Genomic DNA, 16,341 nt, shown 5'->3' with positions numbered 1-16,341 from the left:
ACTTATGATCCGTGATATCTGAATAACTGCTGTGTGACTCTGTTCTTCACATATCAGACAGGGGGACCAGACCCTGAGCAACAGGAAAACTGGTTCACACTATGAACGAGTGGAAACTAGATGTTTAAATGGCCGTGAGAGTGGTATATAAGTGTTTCAGCACCTTCTGCGCTGGGTTACAATCAGTGTTGTGTCTGGCACTGTGCAGGAGAGTACAGCTCCTCTCCCTCTCTTCGTACCTGTGTAGGCGTACTGTACCAGAGCCCACAGCGCACTGGGCTCCACACCCTCCATCTTGATTTCCTCTTGTTTCGCCTCCCGGACGTCGCTGGTGAACATGGCCGCAAAGTAGTCCGAGACCGAGGACAGGACCAGCCTGGCAGGGGCGGAAAGATCACAAGGAAAGAGGGTGAGCCGGGCCCCGTTTCTGTCTGTCCTTTCTTATTGCGCGCTTGTCTTATTGCCCTTTGAGGTGTCAGCGAGACGAGAGAAGCTCTGCCAGTTCCACTGCCTCCCTCTCCGCATTAATTATAGATTCAGGCTTACTCAAGAAATTCCTTCACTGCTCCCAAGTCTGACTCCTGTGAGGCCACACAGACAAGAAGCAGGTATGGTTTTACAGAAAAATAATTCCAGCATGAGAAAACTTTCACCTGCACAGGGTAAGTTCCCCCTTCAGTGTGTACACTGCTACCGTCGCTTCAGACAAGGCTCTGTTCATTATCCCAATTGCCTCAGTCTGTTAGCAGTAATGACTGTCATCAGCATTACTGGGGTGTCAACCTGCTAACAGGATGGACTAGTGTACAACTCCCAGAACCTTGTCTCAAATTACTCTCCACTGCACAATAGTGATACAAACCAAATTAAATCAGCACTGCCACTTTTTCAAATCTTTATTTTAATTTCCACGAACATCCCCTCCGGTTTTCTCTTCTGCACTGGGAACAAGTTAAGCCATCCTGCGAAAGCACTTTGTACGGTTTCCGTAACACAACAGAATGAAGAAATTCTCTGCTCAGAGCGGAGTGGAAACTCCCTGGTGTCTATTAAAATACACATTGACTTCTTTTACAGTCCAGCGGTGTATCCATATGGAATCCGGCAGATAGCTCTATAGACAGTATTTAAATATTTACACAAATACTGTGTGCTCTGCATTTTTCAGCATTATGCCTCTGATGTACTTTATTAATAATTTAAGTGATTAAGCCAGCTCAAGTGTCAACAAGGGACCACCATTGTATTTCTTGTATAATAGCTAGTAGGTTACTCATTTTTTACTAAACTTTTCTGCAGTTAACTGAGTTTTGTGTTGTTTGGTTTCATATTGTCTAGTTTTGCATGTTTACATTACTGGACAGTATCCAGTGTGTTGATTCGCAACGGTGGGATTTTCAATCAAATCTCTCCATGGCCTCCAAGAAGATGAAACCCAATGACCAATTACCATGACCAGTACTTACAACAATTTCCTTGACTTTCCTCCCTCTCCCATCTGGTAAAACAGGTGGCTGCAGCACAGACTCGATTACAGGGGAATGCAGCCTCAAAAGCGAGATAATTTAGGCACAATCTATTTTGCTACAAGCTGTTCTAACCAAATGTCCTTTGAATTTGTAAAAATCAAGAAAGAAAAGTGTTGCAATAGCTACTAATTATGTCAGTTTTCAATCTGGACTCATTTCTAAAGGATCTGATTTAAAAGCTAGCGGTTTTTTATTTGATTCACTTCTGGAACTCGCCACTGCGCTGGTGTTACAGCCACCGTGAAGCGAGATACTGAGTTTGCAACTGTTGACTTCACTGTGCCTTCTGACCAGTGTACAGGCACAATCCAGAACGAGCAGGTTCTAGCCTGCTCTGTCTTCATTTTAGCTAAGCAGAAAACAATTACATCAATGACTCTTGGGGCAGGGTGTTTCACTCTAATCAGAAATCACTGGAATTGAGTAATCCTGAGTGACCAGTCAACTGGTTAAGGTTAGGTCAAGGCTCTCACTGGGCTCCAAATACACTACTAGTTTGAATCTCTAGCTTGGCACACCAATTGCTGAGCACAACAGCGGTTGGTTGGCTTGCAGTTGGCTGAGCTGTGCTCTGCTGTGAACGTGCAGTGTTGTGGTCAGCCTGCCAGATCATTGGAGATTCTAAATAAGGAGCAGCATTAAAAGAAAATAATGGTGGTTCTAAATTAAGAAAAAGGAAAATTAAAGTGACAGGTGGGCTGGCTCAATTTAAGCACAAACCGTTACCCACTGTGCCAATGGATATAACCCAAAGTAGCTGCTCAGCACATTAGTATTTGACTTATAATAGCTATCACAATCGAGCATGGAATTCATATTATATAGAAAATCATAATATTAAACAACTACACAGCTGTGATAAGAATTTATTGTGTGGGGTGTGATGGTGAAATTATTACTAATCGATTGACTAATTGATTTGGTCTTATTTGAAGCAATACACTTGGCACTTTAAAGACAGTGTGAACTGTGTGGCTGTGGGAAACCTGATCGGATTCTTCATGCCCGTTACAGACTTCGCAGGCTGGTAAAGGTCAGCACTGTCAGTATTTAGAGGCTGTACATCCGGCGCCCTCTAGATTTATTCACAACGTGGATGAAATATGAACAAAAACATCAAAGAGAAAGAGCAATGGACTTGATAAATCGTCGCGCTTAAAGAGATTCTAAAAATGTTATACTGTAACTGCAACAGTATTGCGTAGCACAAGTCATAAGATAAAGAGTCAGGGACAACAATGTGTCATCCTTGGGAGGTCCTGACCCAGGGTAGCTGGCTGAGGTAAAATGGGACACTAATGAAGCAAAACACCACGTTATTAGATCTTCTGTGGCTACAAATTCAATAAAAGTAAGGTAGAAGCATCCCTGTGCTGACTTTGATACAAGACCTTGCAGCTAGGAAAACACAGAAAAGAATCACACTGTGCCGTCAGAGTCTTGTGCGGTGCAATATTCCCATTATATTCTTGTTTCAGCGTTACTGAACAACAAAACAAACCTGCTTGAGGGTGTGACAGAATTTTAAGATTTATTCGGATTCCATGATATGGACAGACTTCTGACAGGCTCATCTTTTTTGGTTCTTTTCAGCTCATTTACACAACAGCTCCACTTCAACTTCTCTTTTCCGGACTTCTTTCTCCACTTGCCACCAGAGATGATGACCGGGAGAGTTGGGAGTGGGGTTTGGATTCAACACTAACATTTTCTTCTTCCAAAGCACATGAAACTTGAAGCTGAATACAGTGGCAAGATGTAATGAAAGCGCAGGATTTCCAGGGCAGCTTGAGGTGTTGTAGGGCAACCTCACATAGACTAGTTAACTAGCAACCTCACATAAACTAGGTAGTAACAGAAAAGCAGCCCACACACTGCAGGCCAACTGCAGAAAAAACAGGACAGGCCTTGATGGAACAAATTCAACGACATCTCTGCTGCTGTTAAAGCACATAAAAAAATATTGGTTGAAAAAATGCAAGAAAAAGCTGCATGCCCACTGAAAACTCGAAGGTTTTCCTTTGTACTTTACTTCATATTTTTCAGATATACAGTATGCTACGTACAAAGTTGAAATCCTGACACAAGACCTTCAGAACATTTCAGATACTGATGCACACAGCAAATAATGGGGGAAAATGCCCACAGGAGCTAAGGGATGACATACTGTAGCAAATACTCCACAGAGACCTTGTGGATAAATAAGTGTCCTATACTCTCCTTCCTAAAGGCTAGGTGGACCTCAATTTTGGAAAGGTGAACCGTTTCAAGGGTTTTATTTTTGGTCTGATGGATGCAGAAAACATAGTCCCATTTGGCAACATTTCACAAAACCGCTAAACCGCTAAATCCTCTGAGAATTAAAAGAAAGAGTGCAGGGTTTCCTTCCAACAGACAGTTCTCCTAACCAGAACAAGCTACTACAGAAGCATGGTTTTGACACCACATCCCAGGTCTTAAAAAGGACTCAGCTAAGAAAGCGATGGTCCACACACAGCAATCACACAGTACTCGGCTTACTGTATATACTAAGAGATTTCAGTTAAGTGAAAGGTCTTCCATTAAAACATCACAAATCTTTTTGGGGCATGATGCAAGTCCCTATAAATGTATTAGAGCCACAAATCATAGCGCAGCAGTTGGATATGCACACAGTAATGAGAGGACCTGCTTAGCTTGTCACCAGACCATGGTAAATATACACAGCCATTTCTGCAGTTTAGTCCCGTCTCTTCATTTGCATTATTTTTCATTTACCATCATGATCACGTCTTTATGTTTACCAATGTTTCACTGTTTTATCACAATTTTCTGTGTTTTCCCTATGGTACAGCAGATAATATCCAAAACTCTCTGTTTGGCATAATGAAGCTCTCACTGTGTAGTGAATAAAGCAACCACTGAGACCACACGGTAGATAAGACGATGCCACTTATCTTATATGATAGGATGGGAAAGACTGTTGGGCCCTTATTACAAGGGATTCCACAGTGAATCAGCAGTCTGACAGATACATGGGCTTTGATGTGGCCTGAGAGAGATTAACAAGCAGGATGCAATTATACTAAGAATACTTCTCTCCGTTCAAGCAGTGTGCAGTAGCCTTCAAGTTCTATTCAATGCTGCGCTCTCCAGTGCAGAATATTTCAATACTGTTTTCAGCTCATCCATGTACAGTAAGAAAACCTGCTCTCTTCTCTATTAAAGGAATTGTTAATTATGGTTTGAGTTGTTTCTTTACTGAAGCATTAAGAGTCATATCAAATCCCCGAGAGTCACTTTACATGACTATTATGAGGAAAACGGTGTTCCCTGATCATTTAAGGAAGGTGTGGGAGTGTCTTTCAAGACTCTTAATAACAGCGCTGAGCTTCTATGTATTTTATTTGATATGATAATAATAAAAATAAGAAGAAATTTTATACAGTACCTTTAAAAACAGAACCTGAAAGCACTTAACAGTAGGTGCAAAATCAAACAATATAGTAGGTGTAAAAAAACAACATTAAAACAGAAGGACTGCAAATGACAAAATAAACACATTTAAGAAAGAAGAGTAGTATGTAGCAGAAGATACTGTACATGGTCATTGGAAGGTGTTAGTTGGGCCAGCAGGGGGCGCTCACCCTGCGGTCCATGTGGGTCCTAATGCCCCAGCATAGTGACGGGGACACTATACTGTAAACAGGTGCCGTCCTTCGGATGAGATGTAAAACTGAGGTCCTGACTCTCTGTGGTCATTAAAAATCCCAGGGTGTTTCTCATAAAGAGTAGGGGTGTAACCCCGGCGTCCTGGCCAAATTTCCCATTGGCCCTTACCAATCATGGCCTCCTAATAATCCCCATCTATAAATTGGCTTCATTACTCTGCTCTCCTCCCCACTGAGAGCTGGTGTGTGGGGAGCGTTCTGGCGCACTATGGCTGCCGTCGCATCATCCAGGTGGGGCTGCACATTGGTGGTGGTGGAGGGGAGTCCCAATTACCTGTAAAGCGCTTTGAGTGGAGTGTCCAGAAAAGCGCTATATAAGTGTAAGCAATTATTAATTACTATTATTATTAAAATGGGGCAGACGCAGACAAAAATTATGTGAAAGCCTTCCTGAAATTGCAACCATTCTTGAGTGCAACTAGTTCTTTCTAGCACCGTTTCTCCTAGTTTGAGACGACAAATGAAGACATATTCTGACCAACTGTCATGGGTGAGGTCATCGAAATGCAGGATTTTAACACAATATCCCAAAACCAGAAGTGACCACATCCTGGAGGCCAGAAGTGAGAACATCAGCCTCAAGGATATTGTTATAGCTTACTTTATGCTCAATTTGTTTATTGGTTTTTCAGGGAAAAGAAAGAATATTATATGGGACCATATACAATAATGAACAAGTCTGAACAACCATCATGGCACGAAAGACTTGGTACCTAAACAAACGGTGTAAACTCACCAATAATATAAAAACAGGAACAAAGGGTAGAAAAAAGGAAATCGGAGGTTGGGAAGAGAAAAGCAAAGGAGAAAGAGGAAAGAAAAAAAAGTAGGTAGAGACAGGACAGAAGAGGGAAGCCACAGTCTTCAAGACTTACTTGACCGTTTCTTTTCTTTCCATCCTGCTCCTCAGACGCGGTTTACAGCTGGTCCACATCTGAAGTGTGGACACCTGTAACGTGCACACAGCTGCCCTCACCTGTGAGCGGGGATCCTGCGCTCGCCCGCCACCAGCACCACGTCGCACAGCTGCTTGTGTCTCAGGTAGCTCTCCATCTTCCTGAAGGTCAGCTCAGCGTGGTTCAAGGCCTGGAAGAATTCCTCAGAAGCACAGGTCTCCATAGTGTGGCATGAAGACACCGTGTGGCAGCTATTGGAGGTCCTGCACGAGAAACACATGACAGATTCTGGCATTGACTCTTATGAAGTGCTCCAGGGTTTGGCACGAATCTTGCTCCCAAAAACTGAAATTGTTTTGCATGTTTTTCTCCCTCAGCAGTTTTTACTCTATTGAAGTCATGCACAGACCCTTTTACAGCCTGGCTTTTCATGGTTTCTCAATGCGTTTACCCTTTTCAATAATTTCCCATGACCTCACTGTGGCTTGTTCACTCCCTTGTTTACTCACTTACTTTACTCTTTTGCTATTTTTACTATGGTATCCTTGGTTTTACCATGGTTTTATGGTAGGTAGGAAGTGTATAACCCCTCTTCTATAGTTTGATACCTTACTGCACAGTGACCCCTTCTAATGTTGCAGGTATCAGCTGCTTTTGATACCTTGAGTTCCCAGAGTTGCATTTTACATCGAGCAGATTCTCAGTAAAGCTCTCAGACACTTTTCCCCACAATCAAGGCTGCTTCAGTGTATATGACATGAAAGAGTCTTAGAAAAGGGTGGTGCAGTGCCTCTGTGGCTAAGGATCTGTGGCAGTGGCTGGAAGGGGTTGCCGGTTCGTATCCCGCGGCCGGCAGAGGAATCCTACTCCGTTAGGCCCCTGAGCAAGGCCCTTAACCCCAGCTGCTCCAGGGGTGCCATATAAATGGCTGACCCTGCGCTCTGACCCCAAGCTTGTCTCCCTGTCTGTGTGTCTCATGGAAAGCCATTTCAGGTATGCGAAAAGACAAATAACTGATACAAGAAATTGTCTGTGGCCAATAAAGTGATCTTCTCTTATCTTATAGGAAAATGAGATTTTTCGTATTTCAAACATCTATCCAATGTAGTTGCTGAAAACATGGAAGAAAGATGCATGGAGGAAAAGGAGGAAGAAACAAATTATCTTCTTCAGTTACAATGTTACAAATGCTTCTCGCAGATGAGCAAACATAAATAGATGCATACATACAGCTCCAACAGTGGGGGACTCTGGTCTAATATAGAGGAAGAAATATAGCTCTGACTTCTTTGTGAAGCTGTTTAATCCTTCTAATGTGGGAAAGATGGTTGAATCTTAAACTTTTAGGGCTCCTCCTTCAAAGTCGGTTTTAATTAGGCACATCAGCTTTGGTCTGTCACCACCACATTTTTCCTCCAAAAAAGTATCCCAAAAGAGGACAAGTTACCCGATAATGTTTCCTCGGATATGGAATTAATTGGGTCTTGCGTTAGTCATCAGCCGATGTGAATCCACATCTTGTCCTTAACATTTTAGAAGAAAGATGTCACTTCAAATGAGTTAAAAAGATATAAATAACTAGAATATCGGCATAGAGAACAAAGTGATCAGAGTAATCAGAGCATGACTGATACAAACTTTGCAGTTTGTGGTACGCTCTCGAGATTTTGTAAGTCACAGCATAATGAATGTATGGAACTACTGAGTCTCCTACTGTTGTGGAAAATAGTGTTCATCATGCTCACACTGATAACAAGAGAGAATGACATGTCCTAATGTCTGTACTGCCTGAGGCAGTGACCAGGCTCAGGCAGAAATGATGATGAAACCCGAAGTGAAAAATATAATGAGAAACTACAGGATGTATCTGGGCACTGTTACAGGATGTACACACAGCAGCCCAGCAAACACACAGAAATATATTCAGAGCTACTGCTGCTTCATTTTAGGACTGAACCCACAGTTTCCTAACTTAATCTGTTGCCCTGTCCTGAGAAAAAGACTCTTTTGTGTCTTAGATATGTAAGTTTCCTTATGTATCTTATTTTCAAAAGTACGGGTACATCACATTTTGGCTCTCTAGCTCAATTTATTCAAAATCACTCTATTAATATTGCCTTCACGTGCAGAATTATTTTGCTTTTTGACTTTTATTCGCTCTGCTTTGAGGTGAAACTTGCTAATTTGCTTAATCTGCCCTGACGGGTCCTTCCTTTCACAAAGAAGGGGAAATTCTGTAGAAACGCTGCTATGTTTGCATTAACATACGTGGTTCCTCCCTTTTGTTTGAGATGTGTTTCTAATGAAATAGAAATCCTGCCATTAGCACTTAACTTTATTTTTAAGTTCCTTTCCCAACTAATTCACACCAAATTGCATAAACATACCCTGACAAGGAGTTCAGAATATGCAGCATTAGTGAATGAGCAGGATAAGCATGCCTTTGAAGTTCTCTGTGTGCATCTCTCACTGCAGCTCCTTGTGGCTGTGAGGCTCTCTGCTGGAACAGCCAAACCGTGGCTCCCTGCTTCCTCAGGGCCGAGCTGATTCTGCTGTGTGCAACTTTGGCCAAGTTAGATCTAAATAAAGACAGCTTGTCTGTTTTTTTTTTCAATGTGTGGTACCACCTCACTTTAGAAAACCAAGCTCTCCTGGAGCCCGGGGTATTGTGTCACAGCACATATCTGCAGTGCAGATTCACCGATCCCTAGGACTTCAAAGGAATGGGTTGTGAACAAATGAAACGAAAAAAAAAACAATGAAAAGACCCCCCCAAAAAATGGCAGCTAGTTTATTTTTAAGTACTTTTATTTTATTAAGAGTGATGTTTAGATTGACGGACTTACTAGCCTCTGAAAGACCTCTGAAGAGCATTTTTAAAGGAAACACAAGAATGGGAACTACCGCATATTTATTGCTATGGCCAGCAGTAATATACTGTACATTCAATATTAATAAAGTACAGACACAGTTCCATACAGCAGAATGCTCCTTCATTTATCATCAGCATCACAGTGTGTGCATTCCGAATCATCCTGTCCCTTCTTCTTGAGCAACATATGCCTGATCCACCCCTTCTTTAGTAACTATCATGCAATTAGTTGTATTTTCTCAAACCCCCCTAACTCACTTGAGTCCCACAGGCCTGTAAACCGTCCCATTCCATTACAAGGAGGAGTGCTCTCTCTCACCTCCCTGCTGGAGCTTGTAAACAGACGGCCATCTTGGCTCAAGGCCACACCACAGGGCCTGAGTTTTGAGCCCAGATGGTGGCATTCTCACAAAGCCCCCCTCTCACTACATCACAGTGCCTTTTAACTGTGGAATTAATGTGGAAGACTGGCACATAATGAGGAGATCTAGTAATACACTGGAGCGCAATGAGGACAACAACATTGGAAATGCATTTGTGGTCAGAGGAAACAAAACAGATGCAAATTAAACAAATTCTTAAGGCTGTTCTAGCAAAATGCAGGAAGAAAAAACACTACAAAGAACCTAGTTCAGGGTCAGGCCAAAGCATGAGCACTTGAAAACTCAAAATATTACAACGGAATAAAACCCACGCAACAATGCAAGCCAATTGTCGTACTAACAGCTAAATCTCTTGACTCAGCTCTGCAAAGGAGGGTGAGGGAATAGTGTAAGTCGTGCAAAGGTAACTCAAGAAAGAAGAGAAAAACATTGCTGTCAGATGGTTTTAACCCTCATTAAATCATAGGTCACATCAAAAAGCCTGACGGGTTCTCTGTACTAATTTAAATGCACTTCCTGCACATCTACTATGCAGGCTTTGAAGATTTTATTTCCTGTGTTTGAGTGAAGACATCAAAAATAATCATAAAGTGTCATTTACGTTCTGTTTTATCTGTGTTCTAGGGCACTTTATTCTGACACAAACAGAGTGAAGCAACACAATTTGAGCAATTAGAAATGGGGGGCATGTTCATCCTAAATTCCTTCTACACCCTCAAATAGTGGGTTGTATTGTATCTTCCTCCAAACCATGGGTGTCATGTAGTACTCGTTTCTTAACAAGGTTTGGTCTGTTTGTGTAAAATGTAACACATTTTACCCGTGTAAAATATATGTTATCCATGGTCTAAAAACTGCACTATACACCAAAAACATCCATGCTTTAAACTGAGAAGAAATTGAAATATGAAGAGAAAAAAATTGAATACCAACATAGTGCGACACCCATACTGTTAACCTCTAATGGTACAAAACACTCTTTCCTCCATACGCTACCTGCCTTGAAATCCAGCAAGCGTAGTCTGTATATTTTAATAAACATTCAGCCATGCCATTGCTTAAGTCACGACTTAAAAAAAACTCTAGTGAGAGAAACTAAGAACTCCTAAAGGAAAACACAGCAGGCTGAAACTGTGTTAACTAGATTGATCTCTGCATAAGAAGCTTGTAGTATTGTCATATCCCTTTTGGATAAATGCAATTACAGTTCAGCACAATCTAAGAAGATTAGCTGCATTTGAATAGCAACAAACAACGTCAGGAAACACAAGCTCCAGAAGAAATGACTGTTTTATTGGCAAGCAAGAATTTTAATGAATTGTGCATGAGAGTTAAGATACAGTATTAACTACTAAATATTTAAATTAACATACAGTCTGCAGGACAATAAAGCAGGCTGGGTTTCTTGGGTTCATGTTCAATTAAATAATCATGGGTACCGGAGCTGGCAGAATTTTGCAAATTCATGGCACGGTGAACCTTTTTCTGTCACTGTGTGACAGCACTGCAGTAGCACAGAGCCCTGACTGGTGGCATCACATCGTCCAGTCATGAGCACTAATCTTTCTAGGCGACTTGATCGTTATGAAACATAAACACGACTATGGATGCGTCATGGGCTAACATTTTGTCTTAAGACAAAGGAAATGTCCAAACAAGGACAAGGAAAACATGTTATTCACTGATGGGTGCTCTGAGTCAAACGCATCATTAAGTGATGAGCACGATGAGGGCGGCTGCTTTTCATTCTGTTTTGAAAACCGAGACGTGCTTAAAATGAAGCATCCTGACATTTCAGATTGCACTGAAAAGGTTGGCCCAAACTCAAAAGACCGTATGAAAGATTACAAACAACAGGAAGCCATCTGACACATTTATTGCTACTGTACTTTATTGCTAGTAGCTAATTGATCTGCAATAAAAATCTCATCCGGCCACTTCTTAAAATAGGCTAGGGTATTGACTTCAACGCTCTTGAGCCTGAAGAAGGCTCTGTTGAAGAAAACTCAACATTTATGCAATTCAGAGTGGAATTAACATTAGTACTCATTATTGTATTTAAATAAGGCCTAGAACACCTTCAGGAGCAGGTCTGGCCAGCCCTCAGTACTATCGTCTAGTTCACCACCTCTTACTGCAAGTGACCAAAAATACAAAAATTAACAGAAATACTTCCTAAGAAATCTCCCCTCCTTCTCCGTCCCTTTCTCCATGACTATGGGGACTAGTACCCAAAAAGGCAAGTTCTACAGGGGCAGCAAGTCACAAAATACAACATTCTTAATATCATAATACCCTCCTTCTTGTTAAAACAAGTAAAAAACGGAAAAAAACAGTTTTCTGCTACAACTTCAGCAGAGTTCCAGGTTTTGTCGGAATACATTTTATAATCACATAACTCATGTATTAAACTAAAAATGGTAATGTTAAGACATTTAAATATGACCTACTTTCAAGACAAGGCAAATAAAAGGTACTTGTGTGTGATCTCAGTACTGCAGAACAGAACACGGGCTGTCAGTGCTTGAGGTGGGGGGTATAAACGTGCTGCACAGAGCGTGACACTTCGGAGCCTTGTGCGACACTGCTTCCTTCCCCTACGGCTCTTCCTCACCTGAGGCTGTTCGCAGAGGAGCGGCGAGCACAGTGAACAGCCCCAAATCCGAGACGGAACGGCCCGGCGGAAACCGCCACATCAAGGCAGCGAGGAAGTAACCTGGCCTGAGATCTTAAGCTTGAATCGAAAACAAAATTACATCTGTGCAGTTTTCACTTGCGCTGCGTCTTACAAGAAACGTGTCGTCGCTGCTTAGCTGACTGACGTCACCCCCAGCAGGGAGTGTTCTTACTTGAACTGGCATTGTACTGTACTTGTGCTGTTCGGGTGAGCTGTTAAACGGAGAGCCCGGAGTGCTTTGGCACATGGTTATTAAAGGTGTCAAGGCACCATTCAGAAGAGCTAGGGTGTTGTCCCTGTGTCTACATCCCACTTCTGACTTGTACAATCTGGCCCTGTCTCACCTCTCCAGTGGCTCTGCTATATAGTGGGGCTGCAGGAGCACAGTAGCTGCCGCGCACCTCCCAGGTGGCTGGCTAGCAGCAGGTGGCGCTGCACCGCCCTAGTGGACGAAGCGGATCTTCTCCTACATGTAAAGCTCTGTTGGATCCCCTTGGACGAAAAGTGCATGTTGTTGCCTGTTTTGTATTATTATTATTACTATTAGGCAGGGTGCACGCAATTATTAATTGACATCCACTAATTTAGGTCCTCTACCTAATATCAGACTTCATGCACTGAGCAACAGAGCGAAATGCATGCAACGCCACAATTGTGGAACTCACTGTTTAAATCCGTTAGAAGATTTTAAGAGTTTTAATTGATCATTGTAATTTGCCCCTGGTTTTAGTTCGCTAATTTCCTGAGAGATTATTTTTTTCAGCTCTGTGTTCTACTGTACTATTGCACAGTGTTTTATGCCTTCTTTACAAGTGCCGAGAAGAAGGATGCAATATTACAGCGGCTTTATGGATTGATCAGAAATCCTCAATTTCTAAACGCTTTGAACACATAAGCAGGTGATTTGTTCAATTAAGTTATTTACAGGTTATCTGAAATGAAAACACCAACAGCCTGTAGCTCTTGAGGATCGTAATTGGACATTCATGACTTAATTGAACCAATTAAGGACGTGTCATTTATCAAAACCTACACGCTTTCTAAGCCCCTACAAACTGATGAATTCTGAGTGTGGCGCTCCAGGGACCACAGGGATGTAGAAGTTTCATACTCTTTGTTTAGAGGAACTATAAAGTGCATCGCAAATTTAAATGACTTGTTTAAAAAACTAAAGACCATCCAGAAAGGCCCCTGCAGACGTCAGACTCATCTCCGGAAAAGCGTGTTGGATAAATGGTTCAGAGCTTCTCGCGTGTGAATGCAGCAACAGCACCGCTTCATGCCCTTGTGAAATGAGACACATCTGTCTTGAAAGTCTGTAACTAAGTTAACGGGAGCATGGCAGACATAATTCATCTTGTTAGCACGGAACTCCTTCAGCATAGACAGAAGTATTGATGGAGTGGAAAAGGGGAAGGTCTGCACAGCTCATAGATCACACAGAGGGACTGGAGCGTGCAGCGGTCAGCTTTCAGCGCAGCTCTGATGGAGGAGTCGCTCGCTGCATTGCTCATCATCTGCTCAGCTGCACTTTTACAGGAGTCTCGATAAGAGCCCGGTATCGGCAGACAGTAATTAATTCCCACTTTAACGAGGGATGGCTTCATCAGGACCACAATTTATAGCACCGAGTAACAAAAAGAAAGAAAAAAGGAAAAGAGCCGAGGCAACTAAAGCGTTGTGGCAGGACGCTGTGTTTTCACAGCAAGATGTTTTCTCTGTCAGGCGTTCTTGTCCGAAACGTGATGCTAATCTGCGTCTCGATGGCGCAGAAAGTCATGAATTACGGGATACAGACTCCTGCTCCGAACCTCCAATCAAACCGGCAAGAGGAATTATAACATCTGCACAGACGTACACACCCATACTTACTCTGGATTATAGCTATGCCATCACATCACGTGAGGCACCAACAAATCCAAATAAACAAAGATGTTCTAACGGCCCTGTGATTCAAGGGATATATAACAGTCTGCACAAACTTACGCCTGCAAGCAAGTACACATTACCTTTATAAGTTACAACTGACAAACAGGACAGGAGAGCAAAACAAAACAATATATTTCCAATTCATCTTGAGGCATTGCTTAGAAATGAAAATTATTTAATGTGATGACATAGATGCATAATCCTTTGACATTGCATAACAGCGTAAATCATCCTCAATCAGTCCTTCATTGCAAATTCCTTTGATGAAAAAAATATATTAAAAAATTGTTTGCAGGTTGCTAAAAACATTTTTTTTATTAGCCAGCTTTAAACAGCTTCTGGAATACATACTACGAGTGTAGGGCAAGCTGTGAGTGATTAGCAACACCATATTTACCCAAGCAAAGCACATCTTCAGTAGACAATTTCTGAACACAACACTGTAACGACATTTGTACAAAGAAGTAAAATCATATCTTTCCATCTCAGAACTTTAAACCCTCCAAAAGAAGTGCATCTAATGACAAAGACAAAAAGTACTTCTGAATCCTACCACCACTCACAGAAATAATCGAGTTTTCACTTTTAAATGTTACAGAACTCAAGCCTCACGGCGAAAAAACACCCACTCCCTCTGCTCCATGAGCTGTTGAGAGGATCAGTTTCTTGCCTGGCTTCTTCGGACAAAAAAGTTTCTCTCCAATTTCAAAAGTGACAGCTCCCGGCCTGTCCACCCCCCCACCCCTGCTCTTGAACAGCCGAGTTGTCACTACCGGGAAAGAGCCACAGAGGGACACCTGCTGCCCCAGTACCTGCAGGAGCTGCTGTCGGAGTCGTTCTCCTCCTCACTCCCTCCGGCATCCTCTGTCTCGGGGCCGTCAGGGGCCTGTGCCCCCCGGCAACCCTCCGCTGTGAACTCCAGGCAGGGCGCCTCCAAGGGAGCAGCCGCAGGACGGAGTGAAGGGCTGGCACAGTCCTGTTGGCTGGTGGGATGAGGGCAGCCCATTGCGGCCAAGGGCAGCGGTACGTTCCCGGGGTCCAAAAACTTTCTACCGCTGCTGCCGCCGGCGGGGGCCCCACCGTTAGATGGGTGACCCCCAGTTCCCCTGAACCAGAATTCCCCTGGCTGCTCTTCCTCGGCCAGACCGGTTGGTGGCGGGGACGTGGGATGGCCGAACCACCGCCATCTGATTCGCAAGATCTGCTTCACGTCAAACTCCTTCCTGGAGCCAGACATTCCCTCTACCGGGAGCCAGCGATCGTCTAGGCAACGGCACAAACAGCACTGTGAGAGGCTCCTTTCTGTTGTCCGAGTGAGCACTCTCTCTCTGTCGCTGCCTTCCTCTCTCTCTCTCAGTTGCGCTTGCTAACGCACACCCAGAATCTCACACACACACACACTCCCAGACACTTACTCGCACAGAAGATGCATGCTTGCTTTATCTCCTTCTAAACAACTGGCTTATATATCTATATTTTTTAATATAAAACAGGCTCTTTTTCCTAGCAAATGACTGACTATACAACTAAACAAAAAAATCTTCTTTTCATCTAAAGACATCAGAACTTCCAGACTCAGATGAGCGCTGAGAGGAGAGCTCAGTTGACAGCTGAGCTAAAGAGGTCCATTTAACAAGGGCTGACCCTACCACAGGGGCTCAGGGTCAGTGCCCCAGCTTCCCATGAAAAGCATTCCAGGTGCCTTTTGAGGAGGCCCTCCCTACCCATTCCTGGACCGTGAGCTCTCACAGACACTGCCAGCCTTCGTCAAGCCCTTTCGAACGGGAACAGTAAAGCGCACACATCACCCACCCCCTCCTTGGAAACCACAAATGACAGAGACAGACAGCGGCTCTGATGCAGCATCGCAGCTCAGCTGCTCCTGCTGCCGTTAACCCTGTGAATGCCACTGGGTGGTCACGTGCACCTCCAGCTGAGAAGGAGCTTCAGGACGCCTGCTTGAATACAGCTATTCCAGCGCAACAAGACCGCTCCCTGCGCCTCGCTGACAGCCAGGGCATGGCCAGAGCACAAGCATCTCGGGGGCTCTTCCGAGAATTCGGTACGCTATTTCAGAAACAAAAGAGCACTTTTGTTTTTGAAGGGGGGGGGGGGGCATATAAATAGGAAAAAAGGGAATATTTTGTTTTACTTGGACTGGATATGTCAGAATCAAAGGGATCTCCAGCCAGTCCGTGGGGGGGAAACCACAGAATGCCAGACTCTGCAATGCACCACTCCCTGGAAATCATCTTTAAATGTTTGCAAACCTCTACGGACATCCTCACTCAGACAAATGCAGTCGATACTGCTCCAAACACCGAAGTATCGGCTTTCCTCTTAGC

The 16,341-nt window shown here is 43.3% G+C and overlaps 1 protein-coding gene across 1 annotated transcript in view; it reads right to left on the bottom strand.

Moving 5' to 3' along the window:
* klhl5 (kelch-like family member 5) overlaps positions 1-15,292 on the bottom strand; it is a 38,555-nt gene extending 23,263 nt beyond the window's left edge. The window contains exons 1-3 of the mRNA XM_088915808.1: positions 14,809-15,292; positions 6,216-6,398; positions 240-376 (exon numbers count right to left, since the gene is read on the bottom strand). Of these exons, the coding sequence (XP_088771934.1) occupies positions 240-376; positions 6,216-6,398; positions 14,809-15,233 (745 nt within the window). The 5' untranslated portion in view covers positions 15,234-15,292. The remainder of the gene's footprint in view (positions 1-239; positions 377-6,215; positions 6,399-14,808) is intronic.
* Positions 15,293-16,341: the final 1,049 nt, after the last annotated feature.

Source organism: Atractosteus spatula, chromosome 1, assembly GCF_055471065.1.
Source record: "Atractosteus spatula isolate fAtrSpa1 chromosome 1, fAtrSpa1.hap1, whole genome shotgun sequence".
NCBI lineage: Eukaryota > Metazoa > Chordata > Actinopteri > Semionotiformes > Lepisosteidae > Atractosteus > Atractosteus spatula.
Note: the sequence above shows the minus strand (reverse complement) of the source record. Positions and strands in the feature narration are given on the sequence as shown.